Source organism: Typopeltis vanoorti, chromosome 13 (assembly GCF_054136105.1).
Source record: "Typopeltis vanoorti isolate ZY-2024b chromosome 13, IOZ_Tvanoo_1.0, whole genome shotgun sequence".
In the NCBI taxonomy this organism is placed as follows: domain Eukaryota; kingdom Metazoa; phylum Arthropoda; class Arachnida; order Uropygi; family Thelyphonidae; genus Typopeltis; species Typopeltis vanoorti.
The window spans coordinates 93,966,241-93,993,858 of record NC_143561.1 but is presented as its reverse complement, the minus strand read 5'-3'; the positions used below and the strand labels follow the sequence as shown (position 1 = coordinate 93,993,858).

The following is a 27,618-nucleotide window of genomic DNA, read 5'->3' as shown; positions in this document are numbered from 1 at the left end:
GGGAATCCTTAGAGTTGACTCGAGATGGCGGCAGCGTTTAGACCATTTCTGAATAATTTAATTATATGCTGGTGTCCCCTCAAACACACAATTTTTTTTCTGATATACATAACTCATCCGAATTACTAAAATTAAGGGGATATTAAATCCCACATAGTTTTAAAACCGAATAAGAAACTCAAAGATAGGAATCAGAGAGTTTCTTGCCGAATATAGTAAACTATAAAGTATCGGCGAACACTAGCGTTAGCAAATGCAAGTGATCCTAGTACGTAGTACAAACTCGGGCAACTCGTTGCAAAGGTGAGTAAAGTTCAGATCGCTATTGTTAGGTATTATCCATAATGTAAAAACACATTTCCTAGGGAAAGTATGCTGTTATTACATTATGGAGGGAGGTCACCACCCAGACCGGTTTCAGCCTTTTTTGAGGCCTCATCAGTGAGTGGCTAGACCTAATACCGAAGTGTATAGCGAAAAGAACTTATATACTCTGCGAACGAGTTTTCCAAGTAGGTGCAACCATTAAGTTACTTAAGTATAAAGAGCTAATAAGCTTCATTTCGGCAATGAAAACATTACTAAAATTAAGGGGATATTAAATCCCACATAGTTTTAAAACCGAATAAGAAACTCAAAGATAGGAATCAGAGAGTTTCTTGCCGAATATAGTAAACTATAAAGTATCGGCGAACACTACCGTGGATCACTAACCTAGGATCACTTGCATTTGCTAACGCTAGTGTTCGCCGATACTTTATAGTTTACTATATTCGGCAAGAAACTCTCTGATTCCTATCTTTGAGTTTCTTATTCGGTTTTAAAACTATGTGGGATTTAATATCCCCTTAATTTTAGTAATGTTTTCATTGCCGAAATGAAGCTTATTAGCTCTTTATACTTAAGTAACTCATCCGAATATTTTGATTTGTCTACATTTAAGATCTTGAACTTCATTACTTTTTCTAATTAACGTTATCTTTTTTATAAAATGTTTGGCTATTGGAATTTTTAGTTTACAGTCAAGAGAAAAATCAATCGGCATTTAAAAATAAATAAATTAAAATAAATTTACAAAATGAGTAAACTAAAGTTCCCATAGTCTGACTGAAAAAGGACCGAAAACTAAGACCGGATATAGATGAGTAATCTTCAAGAAAGGCTAATGAAAAAATCTACAGTGTGGGGAGAAAAAAAAATTCACACACATTTATTTATTTATTGCTCAGTTATTCTGGCTAGAAAATGGAGTTAACTGATTTTTAAAGTAAAATAGAAAAAAAAAATTACGATTCCTACCAAATCTACTAGAATTCCAAAAACAGGAAGTAGCACGTACCCTCAAGTCTGGATGTCATTTTTACAGAAAACGTGGGAAAACATAGCATGAGGTACCGTGCGAAGGAATTAACGAAGAGTACCAAACGGACGGAAATCTAACGGATGTAGTCAACTAGATTTTCTGGTTATTTACAGAAATATCATTTTTTCAACTCATGTGTTTTGTGTCTGTGTTGTGCTGTGGATATAAAATTCAACTATTTTGGAATATATTCGCATTAAAAAGAGCCATTCTGGAAAGACTAAGTTATTTAAATTATCATTAGAATTTCTAGACTATATACAAAAGTTGTTGTAATCCATTTAAAGTCTTCGTTTATTTTAATTTATTTTTTTTAAAATGCCGTTTGGTTTTTCTCTTAAACTAAAAATACCAATAGCCAAACATTTTGTAAAAAAGATAACGTTAATTAGAAAAGTAATGAAGTTTAAGATCTTAAATGTAGACAAATCGAAATATTCGGATGAGTTATGTATATGAGAAAAAGAGTGTGTGTTTCAGGGGACACGAGCATATAATTAAATTATTCAGAAAAGGTCTAAACGCTGCCGCCATCTCGAGTCTACTCTAAGAATTCCCATAGTCTATAACAGGAAAGAAATACCCCAAACTATATTGGAAAATTAGTACTGGCATCTATAGACAACCAAAGACAAAACTTGACGACAATGACGGATGTGTGTCACCCTGCGAAATTCCCAGATATCTTATTCCTAAACATCGCCTGCAATTCCATAGGCAAACCAAAACACCACGTGATGTCACAAACATACGTTCCCCAGAAATTTCCAAACACATAACATCATGATTCCTTATCTCTAAACATCACCCCAATGCTAAATGTGAACCAAACATACCACATGATGTCCCTGACAGAAGCCCCCCCCCCCCCCCCCCAAAGCAAAATTCCAAACTCTATCTTATCACTATCGATCACCCATAATGCCATACGCAAACCATTTACTTATCTACATCTCACCACAGCACGCATCCAGGACACTGACGTAGCTTCCCCCCATTCACCCTACCCCTATTTTGTTCATAGTGTCCTACCAATCACAGCATGAATCCTTATCCACTAATATATCTTCCTTTTCCATTCAAAACAATGACGTCACTTATTTACAACTAACAAATATGTCACTTATCTTCATCTGATAACAACACACATCCACGACAAGGTTGTCGCTTCTCCCATTACACCCTACCTCTATTTTGTTCATAGTGACCCACCAATCACTACACGAATCCTTATCTCAATCCATCACCCACAATTCCATATGCGAACAAAACAAACAGCATGACGTCACACACACAGATGTTCCACAGAAAAGTTCCAAACATTCCAAACCCATGACGTCACACACACACAATGACGTCATCATCTGAACAACTAACCACGTCACAATTCCTTATCTTATCTTGATCTTGATCTTGTCAGAAGTGGCTGGTCTACTTTTGGGCGAATTAAATAAACAATTTGAGAATATACTCTACACATCACATACACCTATGTCTGTTATCATGTGCAATGATCACCAATACATGATACCCGTGATCTTCTCTCACCCAGCTCGGGCAAATGAAGTAGTGCTCTTTCTACCTGAGCACTACTGTATTCACCCTGTGTTCACAGCAGCTGTGATTCCAGAGAACTATAGGATAGTCCCACCTTATGTGACCGCTAATTCATAAGCAGTATAGAAACAGAAGACACGAGACAACATAAATAAAAAAATGAATTTTAATTAGGAAAAGATTTTTGGAAATTTTCGTGTTTATTTTCCCTTTTTCTTTGAGGGTGCCATGGCCCCTTGGGCCCCTCTCTGGGTGCACCACTGATCCTGCTACTTGTATCATTAAAGAAGCAAGAAATATTTTTGTTAGCTGGTAGAATACCTTTACCTTATTATGGCAGATCACACTATAATTGAGGTTGTATTTCTACTATTCTGGTCATGCAGTAAATGTGTTTATTATTATTGATATTATTATTATTAATAATATACTGAATTGGAAATGGTTTGAGTTTGATTCTTGAAAATGATGAGAGTGATGTTTTCGAATCTGCCAACGAACACACGCAATTGACTGATGATGATGATATATATACGAGGGACATCCAGAAAGTAAGTTCTGATAGGCTGTCAGAGAAACAAAAATATACTTACAAAAAAACTTTATTGGAATTTAAACTAGATATCTTTCACTACTTTTCTACATAATTTCTGCTATTGTTCAGGCACTTATCATAACGGGGCACCAAGAGCTGTATACCTTCATCATAGAAGGTTGCCACCTGTGATGCAAACCACGTATTAACTGCTTCTTTGACCTCGTCGTCATCTTGAAACCACCAGCCACCAAGGATAGATTTCAGATGTTTGAACAGGTGAATGTTGCTTGGTGCAAGGTCAGGGCTATATGGGAATGATGGAATTGTTCCTAGCCCGAGGTGACGAGAAGTTGTTGTGTTATGCTGGCCATGTGTGGGTGGCATTATCATGAAAATCAAAACAACGCTCCTGGAAAGCATGGCACATTGTTTATTCTGGATCACATGACACAGTTTCTTAAGGGTTTGGCAGTACACATACTCATGTTGATTGTGGAGACTTGACCCAAGAAGTCTACCAGCAAAATGCCTCATCTGTTCCAAAACACAGTACACATGATTTTCCAAGTGGAAACCGTTGTCTTCAATTTCGTCTTGACTGCTGATGAGGTGTGCCTCTGCTCCATGGAATGTTGTTTGGATTCAGGGGTTGCATGTGACACCCAAGTCTCATACCCATTGACAAGTCTGCTCAAGAAAGAATCCCCATCCTCATGGTAGCGTGTCAAGAATTCCAACGCACTGCCCAGCCATTCACTTTGTGTTGTTCTGTAAGCAACTTCGGCACCCAGCGTACACACAATTTCCGATAATTCAGTTTCTCCGACACAATTTCATGAAGACATGAATGTGAAACTTCTGGAAATTGCAGCAAGAGTGACATCATAGTAAATCCCCTCTGCTGTCGAATCTTCTCTTCAACTGTACACACCAAAACGTCAGTTACTAAAGATGATCGCATGCTCCGTTCATCATCGTGCACACCTGTCCTTCCTTCCTTCATTAAAAAGTCTTACCCATCTTCATATCGTTGAATCACTCATTGTGTTCTCCATAAACCTCAATAATTTGCTGATGAATTTCAGCTTCTTTAATGTTCCTCGCATTCAAGAAACGTAACTGACCCAATTTCATATGATGTGGGCAATTCGATTTTCTTAGACATTATAAACACACACCAAGAAGCATACACACTGCAAGAATTTCTGAAAATCCACTAACACCTTGCTAACGAATCAAGAAACTCAACAACACGCATGCGCACCATTGTGATCACAGCACTGCAGTGAAAATATTTAATAATGGAACTTACTTTTTGGACGCCCCTCATATATGTATGTATTCAAGATACCAAGTAATTTTATATAAACTTGGTTTTTAATCCTATTTTCCAAGTGAGCAAACAGACAAGTAAGTCAAGTTTGCGCCTGCACGTAGTGCAAGTCTGAGGCAACTCATGGTAGTGCCACTCTAGGCAGCTCGTGGTAAAGGTGGATTAAGCTCTGATCATAATCCTTTCTTTTAGTGTTACATGGTGATCAGCATTCATTTTTGAAATTATGGATTCTACAACTGTACCTGCAACATACCATACATAGGAGAAACAGGATGCACAATTCCGATCGGATAAAAAGAACAAACGACACATCAAATATAATAATTATGGTAAAGCTGACCTTTCTGATCATACTCTTGAACACCTTACATAGAATTTACTGGAAAAGCACTAGTTGTCTACATCACGCCAAAACATGGTATAAATGCAAATTTAAGGAAGCTTGTGAGATCATTATCAACCACCCCAATCTAAACAATAATGATGGTCTAAAAATCCCATACATATGGAAGGCATATATTCGTCCCACGAATCCTTCCTCTCTAAGAACAACTATAAACAGGACTCTAGAAAATCCAGGATCCTAAATCTAAAATAATAACTTTAATACTGAAAAATAGGACATCACTGTTAAAGAAAAAAAAAAATCTATAAGAAAGTTTATTCATGTTGTAATTTATAAATAATTTTTTTTTTTAAATCAAAAATAACAATTGTAATAATAGAAATTGGACATCGCTATTACTGGAAGGAAAACCATCTATAAGCAAGAATGTTTATTCATGTAATTAAATTAGCTTGATGTAATTTATGTAATTTTTTTTTCTTTTTTTCCACTAGAGGTCATGCTAGTGAGTAGCATGTGATCAAATCATTGTTTCTCTAGCTTACGGTTTGAAATGTAACACAGCTTGTCTTGTATATTTATGTATGCTCCAGATGATGATGATCTTGATATGAAGATCGAAACGTCAGGATAATAAAAAGTTATTTTAACACGGTTGTAAAATTCATAATTTCAAAAATGTAAGCTCTGATCACTTTCCTTAGTATTTTTCCCTTAATGTAACGTACATCCCCTTGCAGAGATGTAAGATGCTATGCATTGAAGCCAATGGTCACTACCCATACCAGTTTCGACGTTTGTATAGGTGAAGCAGGCTCTAAAAATTAGACCATCTCGAAAGATCACCCAACTCAGCGTTTTTCCACTCAGTGACAGGCTCACCCCATCACCAAGAAGAACTTCTCAGCATTGGCTCTACCCAGTGGCAGGCTGACCACACCACCAAGCAGAGCCATAATCTCAGCGGTTGCCCCACTCGGAGACAGGTAAAAACCTATCCCCAAGCAGAGCCTCTCAAATCAGAGCCAGAGCCGCACCGGTTTTAACCTTTTTGAGGTCTCATTAGTGGGAGCCAGACCTGACAATGCTGAGGTTGAAGTAATGCAGGGCTTATAAGAATTTTACCTAAACAAGTTGCCACAAGGTGCTTTGACCTTATTAAATAAAATATCAGGATGAGAGATAGATGTGGAAAGTTTTTTAACTTGGGTATATTATGTATTCCACATACCAAGTAATTTTATATATACTTGGTTTTTAATCCTATTTCCCAAGTGAGCAAACAGACAGACAAACAAACAAACGAGACCTCAGTAAAGATTGAAACCGGTATGGGTATTGACCATTGCCTTTAATGCATAGCATCTTAGATCTCCGCAAGGGGATGTGCTTTACATTAAGGGAAAAATACTAAGGAAAGTGATCAGAACTTAATCCACCTTTACGACGAGTTGCCTAGAGTGGCACTACCATGAATTTCCTCAGACTTGCACTACGTGCAGGCGAAAACTTGACTGACTTGTTTGTTTGTTTGCTCACTTGGAAAATAGGATTGAAAAGCAAATTTATATAAAATTACTTGGTATCTGGAATATATATATATATATGCTTTCAGGAACATTGACTTGGTTGTTATGATACATTTTAATAAAAAGATTTAATGACTAAAACCGAGATAAATAAGTTTTAGTGTTATTTGGCCATTCAGCAAACATGTGCATCTTTGTATTGATTCCGACTGGTGATTCCAGTTTTCATTTATTTTATTTTATTATTTTTTTTATGTGGTTCCCGTCCATGAAGATTTTTAAAACTTGTAGTACATTTTTATTGAATGAGCTAAGATTTTTTTTTCCCATTTTTTTTTTTATTAATTTTATATATTATTTATTTGTTACATAGCTCTAAAACAATTAGATACAATCAAATTTTTTCTATATTGAAATTAATGAATTCAAGGCTCTCAGAGCCATGGGAAAGCCTTGTCATAATTAAAAAAAAAAAAAAAATCATTGCATACATTTTAGCCTCATATACTCAGGAAAATGGCCCAGAATCCCCCAGAGATAGTTGACCCAAAGATTATCACTAATTATAAGCAGAAACCGATGAAGAGACTGACAAAGACCTGTTAGGGACCACTGCCATCTTGTGGTCCCTAACAGGTCTTTGTCAGCCCTAACCTAACGGGATATGTTATAGTCTGAAATAGTGTGAGTACTATGGTCGATTTTCTTGTTTATTACTACACGAAAATCTGAGTTTCCAGGAGGAAAAACCTGCTTGTCCATGCCAGAGATCGACTAACTCTAGAACCTGTTGAAGAAAGACTTAGAAAAAGTTGCTCTAGTCTGCAACTAAACTTGAGCTTAAGTCTATCTTCAAGCAGCCTATCATAGAGGATGCAATAAGAGGATGCAGTGAGATGATAACAATGAATTTAAATTATGATATAAACGATATAGCAAAAATTAGACAGAATCTCAGTAACAGAATGGACAAAAAATATGAAAATATAATAAATTATCAAACCATTTTCACTTAAAGCTCTCTCTCTCTCTTATACATATAAATTTATGATAATATTCAAAAATTCATTAGATGCTGGATGGTAAATCAAAAGATTGATCTAGAAGAAGACTGTGATTAACCAGGCTATAGATGTTACAAAGAAATATAAACTTTGTAAGTCATTAGATAGTGAGATATTTTGCATAAGACAGAAAAATATCCCTATCTATGAAAATTAAGATATATATTCGGAATACACCTTTATCAGAAAAATATATTTCAATTGCAAATCTATTATATTTAGTGATTTATAAGTGTTAGAATTATGCATTGAAAAGGGAACATAGCTGCATGTTGGTTTTTAGACTTTAACACTAAATTAAATATTTACATCCTTTCCCTGAATATAGATTTTATCACATTTTCACACATCTATAGTAAACTTTAAACTTTTTCTCTCTTTAGTATGCTGCCTTCTACCATGAGCATGTACTAGTGAAGGAACCATGTACAACAAAGGAAACTCCTTGGCATCAAGACCAGTCTTACTATCCTATTGATGGTTTCAAGGTGAGGTATTTTGTTGTAAAGTAAAATTATTATGTAGCTGCTACTTACTTTGCAAGTAATAGCTATCTCATCATCTCATCTTCCTTTTTTCTTCTTTTACCTTGTGGTGTCAAGGGTTTTATTAATCATTGGACCTCAAGCCGTTCACAGGATAAGGTGGTCAGCCCTATGCCCCGGTGTATCCTATGTCCATAGTGTTGAGTTCTCAAGGCCGGTTTGCCCGCTTTGCGGAATGAAAACCCCCAGGATAAATGGGGAAAAAACCCTACTGTCCATGCCGAAGACCAGCTAACTTGGCTATGGCTGAGAAAGATCCTTCAGCTCCTTATGTCGCCGACGGGAATCGAATCTAGGACACTCCATACAGTTGCGAAGCGCACAGCCACTAGGCTAACCACGTGGACTAATAGCTATAATAGTTATATAATAATTATTTTTATATGTCAACTAATTAAAACTAATTTAAAATATAAGTAGCTTTTTTAATTTATAAAATCAATACAATGGAAAATTTTATGCTACTGATATTTTTAATACCATAAAATTTTCTCCTGGGTATCAAGATGTCTTCAGTATGAATCCAAAATTAAATAAGGCATGAGTCAACATAAAAAAGACTCAACATTGAGAATGTGTTAACCACAATAAAATATAGCAGCATATTTCATAACTGCTCTAAATTCCAAACAACATCAAAGGATCTTAAGCCCATCTCATCTTTTCAGATTAGTGATTCTGTAGATATAGAAACTCTATTTATACAAATGCTCCATAAGAAAATAGCTTTTATCGGGCATTAGTATTTGTCTATAGAATCCTATGCTTGGAGGAGCAGTGTGTTCAGCAACTCCAGATTGTTATAGTTCTTGGAACCTGATTTAACCTAGATGTTCATTATGATGGGCAGCCACAGATCTGGCCAGTCTGGCCAAAGTATGATAAACCACAGGTGCATGGAATTTGATGTACACCAGAATAGGCCTGAAAGAGGAAGCTTGTAGAGCATAGAAAGTAATAAAGTTTATTAAGTGGATGAAAACAACTCTGAGATCAATGGAATTAAGTAATCTGAAGATTCATTCAGAGATATCTTTAACTTATGGAGTGGCAATATTGATTAATTACTTATTGGAAAACTGACAACGAAGAAATTCTATAATTCTTAATTATTCATGGAAAAGATTCCATGACGCCATTACAGAAGAATGTGATTTGTTAACTGCTTGCTTAACCATTGTATTAATTTTTAATTTTAATAGTTAGCATCAAAATAACAATTATCCTAAAACTGCATGATTTTTTATGTAGTTTATGTCTTGAAATAAAACTGAAGCATTCATTTTTTCATTAGAAAATATTAACCCTTCAGTTTTATTTCACATCACAGAATATTTTCTATATTGGTCTGTACATATTATTATTATTTCCCTGACCTCCATGGAGTCGTAAGACTCATCGTGAAAAGTCTATTGTTCCGCTTCTTGAAATCATCCACTGTTTGCACTTTTACCATCCTCTCAGGCAATACATCCCATTCTCCTAGTACTCTTCATTCAGACAACTTTTGCAACTTCCAGGGATGGCACTTTGTCCTTGTTCTACCATTTGAAAAATCTCCCCAGTTTCAGTCTGATAGTAACCTTTCAACAGCTTAAATGACTCAGTCCTAATAATCAATGCTGTACAGTCCTGATATAATTTTCATCCATTTCTGCTTCCTCTCCAATGTTATTTAATCCCCTTCAAATCCTGGTGACCATATCACATTTTAAGGTTTAGCAGAATAAATACTGCACATGTAAATAATTAAATAGCACATTTAATCACTCCTTTATTTCATCTCATTCACTGAGAGATTGTCACGGAAACATATTAAGATTGCAGAAACTAAGGCTGGCCTTAGATGTGTTGTGCAGGAGGCCTAAGAATTAATGTTTCCCAAATCTTGGGGAGTTTAATATAACCATATTTATCAAGATTAAGCTGATTTGCCGGTCTGGTTGGCTGAGTGGTTAGTGTATCTGCTCTCCAGCCAAAGGGCTGCAGGTTCGAATCCTGCTGTGGGCATGGACGTTTGTGATTGTTTGTGAAAATACTAGTGGTGGTGGGCAGTAGATAGCGTTGGTGTGGATGATGATTGTAGTTGCGATTCATTGTAATTAGTGGTGGAGACAGAAGGTGTAGAGTAGGTGCCCTTCCTCGATGAGTCATTGGTCTCCCTGGAGGTGTCATGTAATAATAATAATAATTTTTTAAATCTACTACTGATTCTAAAAAAAAAATCTTTCAAAATTGTATTTCTTGGTGAACCATAATTTTTTTTTTCCATTTGATTCTGTGCAAGGTATCCAAGTCATGGTTAGCAAACTCTGACTGACCATACGTATGGTGGCAGATGTATTTTTATGTTCTTCTAGGTGGATGTTAGCAGATCTCCCAGTTTGACAATGATATGATAACTTGCAGGAACAAGGAACTTTGTGAACACTTGGAACAGAGAAAAGAGGTAGATGATCCTTGGGAGAGCAGATGAGTGTGTCCAGCTTCAGATAAAGTTTAAATGTAGTGTAGAGATTGTGCTTTTTTAGAGTTCTGGCTATTTTTTCTGAAGGGTCTTGGATATAAGAAACAATAGCATTAGTATGGTGAGCATGTTGAGAGAGAATTGGAGGAGCAATTAATTTGTTGATATTTTTGACATTGTAACCATTAGACAGGAAAGTCCAATTAATTAAATAATTAAACGCATTGTTTAACTATTTATATATGCTGTACTTATTCCATTAAACCTTAAAAAGAGTTCAAATCAGCACATAAGTTTAAATAGTTCACTCTTTAATCTCTTGTGGTTAATGTCCTTCTCACTAATGCAACAATTCTCCCTGAGTTGTCTTCACGGCCTTTGCAGTATGTCCTCTTAAGTTAAGATTTTTATCTATAGTCACTCCAAGATCCCTTGTTTCCTCCACTTTTTCCAGTATAATACCACTGAGTGAATATGAAGCATCCCATTCGTGGATCCCAATTTCAAAACGTTACATTTATTTTGCATTAAACTGATATCTCCATTCATGTGTCAACCTTTTAGTTTATTCATCTTCTTGAATCCAAAATGTCAGCACTATTATTAATAACCCTCCCAAGCTTCCCTTATCTGTAAACAACTGGATATTTACCTACAGTACAGTGACAATATCATTGACATGAAGATTGAACACTAATGGTCCTAGTACTGAACCCTGTGGAACCCCACTTGTAACCTTCCTACATCCTGATACTGTTCCCCTCATATACAACTCTCTGATATTTGTCAGAAAGCCAGTTACCAATCCATTCCACTAACCTGATATCCAAAACCATATGTCACAACTTAAAAAACCAACTTGTCTTGTGATACTCTGTCAAATTCCTTTGCAAAATCCAAAAAAATGACAGTGTATACCTTACCCTCATCCACTTCTCTTATTACTCTATTGTAAATGGTAACCATATAACTATTATTATTATTGTACAGGTACCTCCATGGAGTCCAAAGACTCGTTGCAGGAGACCCAAACTATCCACACACCTCTCCTTTAACCTATTAACAGGCAAAGCACTCACAGCTGACTCTGGCAACCCATTCCACTCATTCATAACTCTCCATACCAAACATCTAGTCCTCACACCCCTATTAACCTCACCTTTATTCAACTTCCAGAGATGACCCCTTGTTCTGCCCCTCTTGCCCAAATGCTGAAATCAGTCCCTGCATCAGTCCTATAAAATCCTTTAAGTAATTTAAATGTTTCTATCATATCCCCTCTTTTTCTCCCATCAACTAACTTCTGCAATCCACACACTTATAAAGATGAATAACTAAAGTTGCTAAGGTATGAGATACCTTAGCAATATGTCCTCTAAACTTTAATTCTCTCTCTCTCTACCACTACCCCTAAATCTTTAGCTTCATCTATTCCTCTTCATCAATATGGCGCACAGCTTGTAATCTAGTTATCCCAAGAATAACTTTACATTTCTCCATATTAAACTGATACCCATTATCTTTTGCTCATATTGACGCCCAATTTAAATCTTCCTACTAGCTCTCCACATCACCTTGAGTAACAATTACTTTATCTAATTTTACATCACCAGCAAACAACTAAATATTTCCTTTCAGGTTATTTCCTATATCCTTTATGTAAAAATTAAACAGTAGTGGTCCCAGCACTGAACCTTGTGATACACCACTAGTCACCTATTTTTGCCTTGATAGAAATGACTGTGGAAGAATGATATTGTGGGATAAAAATGGGAATAGAGTGACTGATGCAGAGGACATAGTGGAATTGTTCAATGAACACTTAATTGGAGTATTTCATCCTGGAGGAGTCAGTTTTAATGCTAGTGGGATAGGGCAGGTTCGAGGTTTAGAAGTACAGTAGGAGAGTGTGTTTCAGATACTGAGTACTCTGGATGTCAGTAAAGCTTTGGGACTGGATGGTATTTCACCATGAGTTTTGAGAGAATGTGCTAGGGAACTGACAGTGCCTTTAACCTGACTTTTCAATGAAACTCTGGCTGTGGGAAAGGTGCCCAGGGAATGGAGGGAAGGTAAAATAGTGCCATTGCATAAGGGTGGTAACAGACTGGAAGTGTCTAATTATAGACCAGTTTGTGTGTCATCAGTAGTTGTTAAGATCTTGGGGAAAGTAGTGAGGGACCGTATACAGCATTGGGCAGATGAGGGTAATTATCTGTGAGAGTCAACATGGATTTGTGAAAGGGCACTCTTGTTTTAGCAATATGCTAGCCTTTTATAATAAATTTACAAGAACATTAGATGAGGGAAAGGCATATACTGCAATGTTCTTAGACTTAGCAAAGGCATTTGACAGGGTGCCACATGATAAGCTGATATTGAAGTTGCAGTACATGGGTCTGGATGTCAGATTGGTCAACTGGATTCAGGATTGACTGTCTGATAGGTATCAGAGAGGCGTGTATGATGGAGCAGTTTCAAGGAAGCAGAGGGTTACAAGTGGGATCCCACAGGGCTCAGTACTAGGATCTATATTGTTTAACCTTTATATCAATGACATTGCAAGGGGATATTCAGTTGTTTGTGGATGATGCGAAGCTGGGAAGGATTATTAGTAATAGTGCAGATGTAGTAGCCCTGCAAGAGGATTTGAATAAGCTAGATAGATGGGCAGATGAATGGGGAGTTTCAGTTTAATGCAGCAAAATGTAAGGTCTTGAGGTTTGGGAAACATCGATGGGATGCTGCATACTCTATGGGAGGAGTTATACTGGAGGAAGTAGGGGAGACAAGAGATCTGGGGTTGATGATTGATAGAAACCTGAAGTTTAGGGGACATATTGCAAAGGTGGTGAAGGTAACACAGAGGATTGCTGCAATTATGAGAAGGACACTGACCTGCAGAGATAAGAGGGTTATCATTCCATTGTATAAGTCTCTGATCAGACCACACTTGGACTATTGTTCTCAGATTTGGTCCCCAGGATTTGAAGGGGATAAATTAACTGTGGAAAGGATACAAAGACGGATGACAAAGATGGTTTCAAGACTGTACAAGGATGGTTATGAGGATCGGCTGAGAGAATGTAGTTGCAGAGTTTGGTGGAAAAAAGAAGGAGAGGTGATATGATTGAGACTTTTAAACTGTTGAGAGGTGGTTACAAGGTTGACACTGGGGAGTTCTTTCGCTTGGTTGAACAGCGGGAAGGAGTGATGACAAGAGGCCATCCCTGGAAGTTATGAAAGGAAACTGTGAGCAAGAGGCTGAGGAGTGGTTTCTTTGCATGGAGGATGGTTGAACCGTGGAATGCATTGCCTGATGGAGTGGTGAGAGCGAGAACGGTCAATGAGTTTAAGGAGTGGTATGATAGACTTTGTGTTTCTTAGGGAGGACCTCTCCTTGATGAGTCTTGAAAGACTTTATGTTCTTAGGAAGGACCTCCCACGATGAGTCTTTTGACTCCATGGAGGCCTGAATAATAATAATAATAATAATATACCACTTTTTGATATCTGTATAGCAGTCGCCTTCTTATCCACTAAACCAGTCTCATATCCATCCCCATTTGTTCTAATTTGTGTAACAGAGTTCCATATGGTATTCAGTCCAATGCCTTTGCAAAATCCAGCAGAATCATTGTGTAGCCATTTTCCTTCTCCCAACTCAGCTGTCATTCCATTATAAAGTATTCATAAAGTACCATATTCCTATCCACCCATTCTTGAATTCTCTTTTTGACAAATTTTTCCAATACTTTTACCATCACTCCTAAGATACTCATTGGACTGTAATTTTCTCCTGCAGTCTTAGAACCTCCCTTATGCAAGGAAATTATTTTACCTTCTCTCGACTTCCTCGGAACTCTGCCAGAGCTGAGACTTAAATTAAAAGGCCTAGTCAGAGGCATTGCCAGTTCTCTTGCAAAACTCCAAAACTTAAGCTGATGTCTCATCTAAACTTAACTGACTATGCCATTAAACTGGCTATTTAATGAAAGTCTTGAAATGAAAAAAGTTCCTAGAGAGTAGAAAAAGAGTAAGATAGTACCACTGCATAAGGTAGTGATGGAATGGTAGAATGGAATAGATTGGCAAACAGATAACTAAAACAAGCACTTTTAACAAATGATATAAATAACTCAACATCACCAGAGTTAAAGATCGGTACTATCCAACATAAGAAGCCTGAATGGCAAAGAAGTGGAGCTAGCTGAGGAATTAGATAAGAACCAGATCGACATAATAGGGGTGACTGAAACAAAAAAGACAAAAACTGGTGAGATCTTTCTGAGCAATAAATACAAAATGTTATATTCAGGCAATGACAATCAAGGAAAAGAAGGAGTAGCCATAGTATTCAACACAAAATACGAGGCTAATCATCTTGAATGGCAGCCAGTCTCAAGTAGAGTAATGTGGACAAATATGAGAATGGGGAACTGGACAATGAGACTTATTTGTGCCTATGGTCCCACAGAAGGTTCTACTAAGGTAGAAATGGAGAAATTTTTTGAGGCTTTAGAAAAAACGACTGACACAATGAAAAAGGAAAAGTTGGTCCTTGTTGGGGATCTAAATAGCAGAGTAGGAAATGATTGTGAGACATACAAAAATATTTTGGGAAAATTTGGAGAAAAGAGCAAAGCTAATAATAATGGCAAATATCTGTTGGATTTCTGCTCAGGACATGGACTGGTTATTACTAACACCATGTTCCAACATAAAAATGTGCACAAATTCACATGGAGAGAAGAGGCAAGGAATAAGAAAAGTCTCATTGACTATGTTATTGTTGACAGTGATGTTTTCTCCCTGGTGCAGGACACCAGAGTGTACAGAGGATTTGAAATTGGAAGTGATCATTATTTAGTCTTGAGCAGGATAAAATTGAATTTCATATTGAAAAGAATGATATGTAAGAAAGTTTTAAAGCGAATAAAAGTTGAGCAGCTCTCAGATGTGAACTGTAGACTAAAATACACAAAGATTATTGAAGGAAAAATGAAAGAGTTTGAGAACAGGAATCAAACCTTGGAGACTCAGTGGCAAACTCTGAAGAAAACATTGATTGATTCAGCCAGAGAGGCATGTGGGGAGGTTGTCTGCAAGGATAAAAAAATCAGAACTCCCTGGTGGACACAGGAAGTTAAAGAGGCAGTGATGGAAAAGAAGAAAGCATATCAAAAGTTCCTGTCAAATAAGTGAGCTTGTACTCTTAGAGAATACAGAGACAAATGCAAGAATGCTAAACACTGTGTAAAACTAGCTAAACAAAAGTCATGGGAGGACTTTGGCAAGAATATAGAAAATAAATATCAAGAAGGTAGCAAAATATTCTGGAGGTTGTTGAAGAAGCTTAGGAATGGAGGAAACAGTGCTGTAAAAGGAATTAGAGATGATAAAGGTGACATGAAAACGGGAGAAAAAGATATCCTTGAAGTATGGAGTAATTACTCTGAAAAACTGCTAAATGAAACAAGCAGTGATGACAGCACAGTGGTAAAAAACACTGACCAGGCATGCAGTCAGGAATACATATCCATACTTGAAGTAGAAAACGCCATCAAAGGCTTGAAATGTGGAAAGGCAGCAGGGGTAGATGATATTCGACCAGAAATGCTGAAGTATGGTGGTATAAGAGTCTTACAGTGGCTGCACTGCATAGTTCAGAAAGCCTGGACAGAGGGACGAATTCCCGATGATTGGAGTATAGCTCTAATAGTACCCATATATAAAAGGGGAAATAAAACTGAATGTGCGAATTACAGAGGTATTTCCCTACTGAGTGGTCCTGGCAAGATCTATGCAAGTATACTTGAGAAGCAGTTGAGAAGAATTGTGGAAGAAAAGCTTGGTGAAGAACAAGCTGTATTCAGGACAAATAGAGGCTGTCAGGATCAGATCTTCACTTTACGACAAATAGTCGAGAAAGCATGGGTATATAACAAAGATCTGTATTTAAGTTTTGTCGATTTGGAAAAGGCATATGACGAGGTGCGAAGAGAGAAGCTATTCAATACGCTACAGTTATATGGTGTCAATGGGGCATTATATCAAGCAATACTTAGTCTTTATTTGAGTTGTAAGTCAGCAGTTAGAATTGAAGGAAGTACAGGAAGATGGTTTAATGTTAAATCTGATGTGAGACAAGGATGTATATTATCCCCTCTGTTATTCATTATCTATATGAATCACATTATGAAGGAAAGTAGTATTAAAAATGATATCAAAATTGGAGATGTTAATGTCAGCTCTTTGCTTTAATCGGATTATGTTATACTTCTAAATAAATCCTCTCCAAGTCTGCAAGATTCTCTGACTAAATTGAATAGCTGTTGTAATAGATATGGTATGAAGGTCAGCAATAAAAAGACAAAGATAATGAAAATAGGCAGCATCATTGTAAATGTCAACTGTGTTGTGAATGGAGAACGTGTGGAACAAGTGATACATTTCAGCTACTTAGGCACGATTTTTACTGAAGATGGTAAATTAAATATAGAAATAGACAACAGAATCAGCAAAGCTGGTATGGTAGGAAGACAATTGAATAAATTCATATTGAATAAGAGAGAAATTAGTCAGAACACTAAATTAGCTGTATACAAGACAGTGTTCAAACCAGTTTTAACTTATGGATCTGAGAGCTGGGTCAGAAGTAAGACACTTGACCAAAGACTAGAGACCGCAGATATGAGAGTCCTGAGAAAGATTAGAGGTGTGAACAGATGGCATCAATGGCAATATCATATTAAAAACGAGGATATTAGGAAAGAACTTGACATTGTCAACATCCAGGAATGTGTTAGCAGAGCTAATCTCAGGTGGTATGGTCACTTAAACAGAATGGGCGAAGAAAGATTAGCAAAACAAATGTTCTCTGCCAGGTTGGCAGCAAAATGACCCAGAGGAAGACCAAGATGTAGGTGGATTGATACAGTACAAAGTGCCTTAGACAATAGAAATATAAGATCTGATAATGTTGGAGTCTTGACAAGTAACAGACTGATTTGGAGGAAAATTGTAGATAGGAAGTTAGTAATGATGTAATTTTTTTCATGTAGTACTGTCATATCCTGTACACCCCTTGAGGGTACATGGCAGGAATTTGATGATGATGATGATAAATAAATAAATAATATTGCCCTCATCTGCCCAATTCTGTATAAAGTTCTTACCAATTTCTCCAAAATCTTAATAACCACAGAAGAAATACAAACTGGGCAGATGAGGGCAATATTATTTATGCAGGTTAGCATGGATTTGTGAAGGGGGCACTCTTGTTTTAGTTATCTGTTTGCCATTCTACCACTCGAATTAGTTATCTGTTTGCAATTCTATCTTATGTCATTTTCCTCTTTCCACTCTCCAGTGTGCCATGTCAAATGTGTATGTAAGATGCTAAAATTATAATATTTGCATTTGATTTTTGCAATATTCCCTATGTATGTTTTGCATTGAATATAAATACAATAAATATTACAATGATATATGTCTATATTACGATTTTTTTTTTCGATGGGGGCCGTAAAATATTTAAATTTTTCCAAGGGGGCCTTGACATCCATAATTTTGGGAAGCATTGCTCTAGTGAACACAGTTCAACATAACAATGAGAACTATCTCAGGTAACCGTAATGATTATCCCTCTCCCATAGTTGCCCGTTCTTTCCCAAATCACTCCTCCAACTTTAAAGTAAATTTTAAATAATTTAAATTAAGCATTCATAGTTTCATTTGATCAAATAAACTGTTAATAATATGAGTAATGTCATATGGCTTTTCTAGTTGCAAATATGGAGATTTGAATCAATTTTTACCATAGAAATTTAAAAATAATTTGCATTTAAATATTGTGTTCAAAAAAATTTTTTTTGTAAGGTATGTTCCATCTGGCTTCCAGTAGATCCTGTTCCATTGAATACCACAATACAGTTTGTTGCTGGATCTCATAAATGGAATACATGGTTTCATCCAAGAAAATTTGCAACTTCGCTAAAATATGAGCTGTTACATACATGTGATAGGAAGTATGAAACTGTTCCTGATATTGATGGAAACAGAGAGAAATATAAAATACTACAATGGGAACTACAGGTAATTTTTTTAAATATAAGACTGTTGATAATCTTTTAGATTTTATGTATTGCAATCAGTGGCACACCCAGAGGGGGGGGAGGGAGCCCTACCCCCCTCCAAAGAAAAAGAATACTGAAAAATTTTCCAAAAATCTTTTCCTAATTAAAATTCATTTCTTAAATTTATGTTGTGTCATGTCTTCTATTTCTATACTACTTACGAATTAGCGATCATTGCAGATGCTCAGTCATAAGTCATATGCGATGCGTAGTGTGTATTCTCAAATTGTCTACTCAACTCGGGCACCCCCCCCCCCAAGATTAAATCCTGAGTGCACTACTGATTGCAATCATTAATTTATGTGCTATTTGCAAATGGGAATGAATGTGAGGCTGGTAGCATGGATTGGGGGCTGATAGACAGACATCAGAAGGTAGTGTGTGATAGAGTGGAATCAAGGTAAATGAGAGTGACTATTGGAGTGCTCCAGGGCTCTGTAATAGGACCACTACTCTTTTGTATATTAATGATATAGCAGAAGATTTGAAGAGGGACATTCAGTTGTTTACAGATGATGCAAAACTAGGGAGGGCAATAAAGGTGATGTAGATATGTTACAAGATGATTTAAATAAATTGGTAATATGGGCAAAGGAAAATGGTTGTCAGTTCTGTGTTGTAAAATGTAAGGCACTTCAGGATGAAAAGATTACACACTTCACTTCATATTGATGGTACTAGTTTACAGGAAATTGATGAGGCTAAGGATCTGGGGATGATGGTAGATAGAGATTTGAAATTCAGAGGACATATTGCAAGACTGGAAAATAGCTCAGAGAATTACTTGGATTCTGAAGAACACATTGACAAGTAAAGATAGGGAGATTATTATTCCTCTGCATATTTTAGGGATAGGGAGGTGGTGGAGAACATTTCAAGATGAGTAACCAATGAATGGCAATGCTGTAGCCTATGAAGTTAACCGAGGCACGGCTGTTGCTGTTACCCCTCAGATGAGATATGCTCAAATGAGTGGCTCTACTCGGTGGTGGGGTGAGCCTGCCACGGGCCAACACTGAGAGTTCTTCTCAGTGGCAGAGTGAGCCTGTTACTGAGGGGAACAGCACTGAGTTTTTGGAGTTTGACCTGTACTTGAACGTTCAATAAAGGTCAAAACCAGTTGGAAGCTTGGGTGATGAATGGCAATGCTGTAGCCCATGAAGTTAACTGAGGCACAGCTGTTGCTGTTATCCGTCAGATGACATATGATCAAATGAGTGGCTCTGCTCGGTGGTGGGATGAGCCTGCCACGAGGTAGAGCCAACACTGCGAGTTCTTCTCAGTGGCAGGGTGAGCCTGTTACTGAGGGGAACAACACTGAGTTTTTAGAGTTTGACCTGTACTTAACGTTCAATAAAGGTCAAAACTGGTTGGAAGCTTGGGTGATGAATGGCAATGCTGTAGCCCATGAAGTTAACTGAGGCACCCTCAGATGACATATGAGCAAATGAGTGGCTCTGCTCGGTGGTGGGGTGAGCCTGCCACAGGGTAGAGCCAATGCTGAGAGTTCTTCTCAGTGGCAGGGTGAGCCTGTTACTGAGGGGAACAATGCTAAGTTTTTGGAGTTTGACCTCTACTTGAACATTCAATGAAGGTCGAAACTGGTCTGGATAGTGGCCCTTCCCTTAATGCATAGCATTATACGTCCGCAAGGAGATGTGCTTTGCATTATGGGAGATACTAAGACAAGTAGTGATGAGAGCTTGGTCCACCTTTACCACGAGTTGCCTCAGTCCTGAAGATACTTCAGGTGCAAACTTTGTTTGCTTACACTTGGATAAAGGATTAAACTAACTTTATTATAGTCTAACCAAGTGGGAAAAAACTTCCATCATCTTTCTCTAAATCCAGAGTAATTTAATAACAAGGTGAGACATGTTTTGGCAACTGGTATAGGTAAATATGACTTCTTCTTTACTTCCACCTTAGTATCACCACCTCTGGGTCTGAGATGAGAGCGTGGTCCACCTTTACCATGAGTTGCCTCAGTTCTGAAGATACTTTAGGTGCATACTTTGTTTGCTTACACTTGGATAAAGGATTAAACTAACTTTATTATAGTCTAACCAAAAAAAAATTTCCAACATCTTTCTTTAAATCCAATCCAAGAGTAATTTAATAATAAGGTGAGACACATTTTGCAACTCGTATAGGTAAATATGACTTCTCCTTTACTTCCACCTTAGTACCACCTCTGGGTCTGGCTCCAATTAACGAGACCTCAATAAAGGTCGAAGCCGGTTGGAAGCTTTGGTGATGAATGGCAATGCTGTAGCCCATGAAGTTCTAACTGAGGCACGGCTGTTGTTATCACCACCAGGGGGGGGGGGAATGAATGGCAATGCTGTAACCAATGAAGTTACTGAGGCACGGCTGTTGCTGTTTTCCCTCCCCACCAGTTTGCAAACGTCACCAAATATTGTCTAATAGCAATGCTAATTCTGATGAAAAATGTAAAATAAATTGTTGACTCATCTCATCTTCTTTATATCCTCCTTTACCTTGTGGTGTTGAGGGTTTATTAATCTTCGGACCTCACACCGTTCACAGTATAAGGTGGTCAGCCATACGCCCCGATGTATCCTATGTCCTGTAGTGTTGAATTCTCAAGGCCAGTTTGCCTGCTTTGCAGGATGAAAAACCCCATGATAAACTGGAGAAAAAACTCTACTATCCACACCCAAGACCAGCTAACTTGGTTATGGCTGAGGAAGATCCTTCAGCTCCTCACATCACCGATGGGAATTGAACCTAGGACACTCCTTCCCCAGGCATATGGTTGTGAAGTGCACAGCCACTAGGCTAACTGCGTGGACTAAAAATTGTTACTTTTCAATAAAATTAAATGAATAAAGCTTTAAAACAAACTTAGGCATTCTTATTTTCCTAAATTTTTATAAACTTTTCTATGCGATTTTAAGTTTATTTTAATTCATTGCTTCGGTTTTATGTGGTTTTAGAAAATTATGGAACGTATCCCTAATTTTTCAATGTAATTGTGATTTGTTATATGCGGTTGTATATAACAAATATACAACGTATCTACTGCATATAAAGAGACCCGACTGTACTTGGTTTAATCCTGTATCCAAGTGTAAGCAAACAAGTTTGCTCCTGAACTATTTTCAGGACTGGGGCAACTCATGGTAAAGGTGGTATGACTTCACATCACTGCCTTAGTATCCCATAATGCAAAGCACATATCCTTATGGGTATGTATAATGCTATGCATTATGGGAAGGGTCACTATGCAGACCAATTTCAACCTTTATTGAGGTCTCATCAGTGGGAACCAGACCCAGAGGTGATACCAAGATTGAAGTAATGTAGAAGTCATATTTTTACATACGAGTTGCCAAAAGGTGTCACACCTTATTATTAAAATGCTCTGGATTAGATAGTTGTTGAAAGTCTTTCCACTTGGTTATACTATAAATTAAAGATACCAAGAAATTCTATACACTCAGGTCTCTTTTTATGCGTATCTTTTTTATGCTGTTTTGAAGTTATGCGGTGCATATTTTATGTAAATTCGAGGTTTCACCATTGTACATAATGAACAGCGTGTTGCAGCACATTCTGGCGTAACGTGAGTAACATGTAAGCAGTAAGTGTCCGGGATGTTTAATTTTGTAGGTGAGTAAGTGTTTGTCTTTTCATTAGCGTAAGTCTAAATTTCACTAATTTTTATTTTAAAGATTTAATTTGGCCTAATAGAGAAAAAAAGCACCAAAGAAATTGCTTTTTTTTTTGGAAATAAAAATCGCAATTTTAGATCACTTAGCAAAAGGAGAGGGATCTACGGCGATTGGTAAACATTTTAATTTAGACGAATCTACTATAAGAGCAATTAAAAAGATTGAAGTTGCAATAAGAAAATCTGTCATTTCTGGCACAAAACTAAGTGCCAAATTATCATCATACTCAAATGAAGCTTTATTAGAAAAAACGGAACGAGCGCTCATAATTTGGATTGAAGAATTAACTCAAAGAAGAATTCCTATAAGTGGTGATAGGAATTTTATGAAAGATGAAGCAGTTGGAGCCATCTACTTCTGCTTCCCAGGCTGATAAAGAATTTTCGGCTAGCAAAGGAGAGCTAACCAGATTTTTAAAAAGGAATGCATTTCATAACGTGAAGATTACAGGTGAGGTTGCAGTAGCAGATGAAGAAGCAGCCAAAAATTTTCAAGAGAGGTTAGCCAAAATTATTTAAGATGGTGGATATTGTCCCGATTAAGTGTTTAACACTGACGAAACAGGATTGTTTTGGAATAAAATGCCTAGTCGAACTTACATCGCAGTCTGAAAAAAAGCAATTGGGTTTAAACCAAGCAGAGATCGAATAACGTTGTTACTTTGCTGCAATGCATCAGGGGATCGAATGTTGAAACACCTCCTAGTAAATCGATCTCTAAGACCACCTGCTCTAAAAGGCAAAGATCTAAAACAGCTGCCGGTACATTGGATGGCTAATACAAAGGCCTGGGTAACAACTGCTGTATTTACTGAATGTTTCAATAATTGCTTTGTACCAGAAGCGGAAACATATATTAGAGTGCTGTATGGAGATTAGTTAGTACAAGGTGTGATAGTAGAGAATTAGACAAAATCGTACCAACCTGGTGCAACCATTAAGGATGTAAGTGAGTCTATTAGGGAGAAAAGCAAAGAGTGAAACAAATGATAGTTGTGTCAGGTACGAATGATTTGAAAGAAGATAAAATGGAAATGATAGAAGACCTGAATGAATTGTTTGAGGTAGCAAAAGAAAAGAGTGAGAGAGTTAGGATGATTAGTCTTTTGGCGTGGTATGACAGTGAAGAGTTTAGAAGGAGGGCCATAATTGCAAATGACTTTATGCATAGGTTATGCATGACGAGTGGTGTGGAATTTGTGGACGCGTGGAGTGAGTTCGATGGTTGAAAGGATCTATGTAAGATGGAGGGTTTGCATTTGAATGGATTTGGTGTAAGGAGACTTGAAAAAGTGTTGTTGAATGAAGTGGATGTGCAGAATCAGGGACACTAGATTTATTAAGGGGTGGGGGAAGTAGATATGCAGACCTTAGGGAGGCAGTTGAGTGTATGTATGTATAAATTAGTATAATAAGCCTGAATGGGATAGTTAGTAGGAGGCATCAAGGTAGGAATGGGGCCAACGGAGGTCTGCAATTCATGTATACTAATGCTAGGAGTATTAGGAATAACCAGACCACAACTTATTGGCATTAGGGAAACATGGCTGACTGAAGATGATATAGCTAGTGGGATTGAATGTGAGGGGTATACTGTGTTCAGGAATGACAGGGAGAATAAAATGGGGGAGGAGTATTGTTGATGAAAGCTGACGAGCTACAGCCAAGGAGAATAGAAGCTGAATTGCAGGATACAGAAAAGAGCACATTTGAGGCCATTTGGTGTGAGATTGTGGCTAGCAGAACTAAATATACAATTGGGTGCTGCTATAGACCAGGTGATGGAAAAGATGGTGGTGACAGTATGCACAAGCAAATAGAAGAAATGAGTGGAAGGAGGGTAATTATTATGGGAGATTTCAACTATGGTCGCATTGATTGGAGTGAGGAGAGGACACACGGGAGGAAGGAATTGGATTTTATGTGGTTATTAAGGGATAACTATCTACGACAGCATGTAATGGAAAATACTAGGGGTCTCAGAGGGCTTGACCTAGTAATTGCATCTGAGGATCTGACTGTAACGAATATGACCACACTGCCACCAATTGGTGAGAGTGATCATTGGGTCTTAACTTGGGAGGTGGCTAAAGGTGTGGAATTTACAATTAAGACAGGGTACATGTCGAATTATCATGCTGGTAAGTATGACAAGCTTAGGAGTTTGATTAGTTTAGTGCCATGGCTTGTAAAACTGCAAGGGCTGGATGTTGATAGTGCATGGGAGGCAGTTAAGAAGTGTTTGCAGGAGGCAATGGCTGACTGTATACCTAGAGTCCGAATAATAAATCAAGTAGGGATTAAATGGATGAATAACATCATTAAGCTTGAGCTGCAAAAAAGAAACAACTATGGAGGTAATTTAAGGAGAAAGGTGACCTGCAGGCACATGAATGGTATAAAGCCCAGGCCAGAAGGGTAACAAGTGTAGTAAGAAAAGCAAAAGCAGATTATGAAAGAACATTAGCCATGCAGGCTAAAGAGAATCCCAAACAGTTTTTTCAATATGTTGCAAGTAAAAGAAAAAATGTATATGGCAGAATGATTTTAAAGAATGCTGATGGTAGGGAGGTAACCGAATCAGATGATAAAGTAGAATTACTGAGTGAGCAATGGTTTCTTCTCGATGGGGAGGAGGTGGAGAGGATTCAGAGACGAGTGACCAAGATAATAGCAGGACTATGGAATGAACCTTATGAGAACAGGTTGAAGATTTGTGGGCTACAGAATTTGGTTGATTGCTGGGAAAGGGGTGATATGATTGAGACATTCAAATTACTGAAGGGTTTATATAAGATTAATTCCGAAGATATTTTTGAAAATAAAACTGGTAGTGGGAGGACTAGGAGCCATCCATGGAAGCTTGGTAAGAGTGTGGTTAGCAAGGGTGTTAGAGATAGGTTTTTTACTTGGAGAGTGGTAAATGAGTGGAATAAGCTGCCAGAGTCTGTTGTGGGTGGCATGACTGTAAATGAGTTCAAGGTGAAGTATGATAGATACTGTGTGAATGTTGAATAGTTGTTCTTCACATGATGTAGGGCTTTCCCTTAATGAGTCTAAGCACTCCTTGGAGCTGCCCGTAATAATAATATATGAAAAAAAGCTCTCTATTTTAAAGTTTTATTTTTATTTTTTTTTTTATTACTATTACTATTATTACGGGCAACTCCAGGGAGTCATTAGACTCATCGAGGGAGGCCCCAAATCATATTCATCACAACTATTTGACATTCATACAGTATCTATCATACCTCGCCTTAAACTCATTCACTGTCACAGCATCCACCACAGACTCAGGGAGCACATTCCACTCATTCACTACTCTAAAAGTAACGAACCCAGCTCTAACACCTTTACTAACCACACTTTTGCCCAGTTTCCATGGATGTCCCCTAGTCCTCCCACAACCAGCCCTGTTCTCAAAAATATCTTCTGAATTAATTTTATAGAAACCCTTCAGTAATTTGAATGTCTCAATCATATCTCCCCTCCTCCGCCTATCAACCAATTTTTGCAACCCACAAATCCTCATCCTGTTCTCATACGGTTCATTCCACAGACCTGCTATCATCTTGGTCACTCGCCTCTGGATCCTCTCCACCTCCTCCCCATCAAGAAGAAACCTAGGTGACCAAATCTGAGCACAGTAGTCTAGATGGGGTCTTATCAAGGCTCGATACAGAGGAACAATAACCTGCTTGTCTCTGCATTCTTCAGCAACCAAGTGATTTGATGAGCTGATTTGGCCACTTTTGCAATGTGTCCCCTAAATTTCAATTCCTTATCTACCAACACTCCTAAATCTCGTGCCTCATCAATTTCCTGGAGCACGGTTCCACCAATGCAGTAAACTGCCGTCAATCTTTTCACCCCAAAATGCATAACCTTACATTTTGCCACATTAAACTGACATCCATTCTCCTTAGCCCAGACCTCCAATCTATCCAAATCATCCTGCAAAATTTTGACGTCATCTGCATTCACTATTGCCCTACCCAACTTCGCATCATCCGCAAACAAATGAACTGTTCCTCTCAGATCCTTTCCTATATCATTTATGAACAAATTAAACAGCAGTGGTCCAAGAACAGATCCTTGTGGCACACCACTAGTCACAGGCCGTCTTGTGGACTCTACTCCTGAGTAAACCACTCTCTGATATCTCTCCGTCAACCACCCTCCTATCCATCTCACCAACCCTATGTCCATTCCCATATGCTGCAATTTACTGATTAGAATTCCATGTGGTATCCTGTCAAAGGCCTTGGCAAGGTCCAGTAGAATCACCGTAAACCCATTACCCTTATCCAGTTCAGCCGTCACTGTGTTATAATACGTGAGCAAGTTACTGAGGCATGACCTACCCTTCACAAAACCATGCTGTCCTCGATACAGTATCCCATTTTCTTCTATCCAATCTTGTATTTTCCTCTTGACTATTTTCTCTAAGACCTTGATAATGATTCCTGTTATGCTGATTGGCCGGTAATTTTCAACAAATTACTTGTTGACAATGCACCATGTTTCCACATTTAGAGCATCCAAATGGCAGGTAATGTTTTTTCCACTCCATACAACAAGCATTATTCAACCATTAGATCAAGGTATAATTGCTACTTTTAAAAAATATTACATTAAGCACACTTTTCAATTTATATTGGATGAACTAGAAAATGAATCATTAACAGTAACTGACTTTTGGAAAAAATTTTCTATTTTGGACTGTTTAAATCATGTGGCATCTATGTTATCAGCTGAAATCATTACTTTGGCATTGCTTGTGGATAATGGCTTAAGTATTGATGATGTTATTGGATATCAATTAACTATAGATATCTTCAAAGATCCAGGAAATGATAGTGAAGTGGAAGAAAAACCTGTCCTCCCCCTCACTTCAAATATAATTCAAGAAGGTCTTGAACTATGCAGTAAATTGGAAAATCATTTTCTTGTTAATGACACAAATTCTGAACGAGCCTTTAAATTCCAACGTGAGCCGAAGAACTGTATTTCTGGATATCACAAGGTGTATTATAAA

At 37.5% G+C, this 27,618-nt stretch overlaps 1 protein-coding gene across 1 annotated transcript in view; it reads left to right on the top strand.

Moving 5' to 3' along the window:
* LOC150100375 (putative phytanoyl-CoA dioxygenase) overlaps window positions 1–27,618 on the top strand; it is a 64,072-nt gene that overhangs the window by 7,837 nt on the left and 28,617 nt on the right. Inside the window, exons 2-3 of the mRNA XM_090402760.1 lie at window positions 8,117–8,221; window positions 18,627–18,842. Coding sequence (XP_090258886.1) covers window positions 8,117–8,221; window positions 18,627–18,842 — 321 coding nt within the window. The remainder of the gene's footprint in view (window positions 1–8,116; window positions 8,222–18,626; window positions 18,843–27,618) is intronic.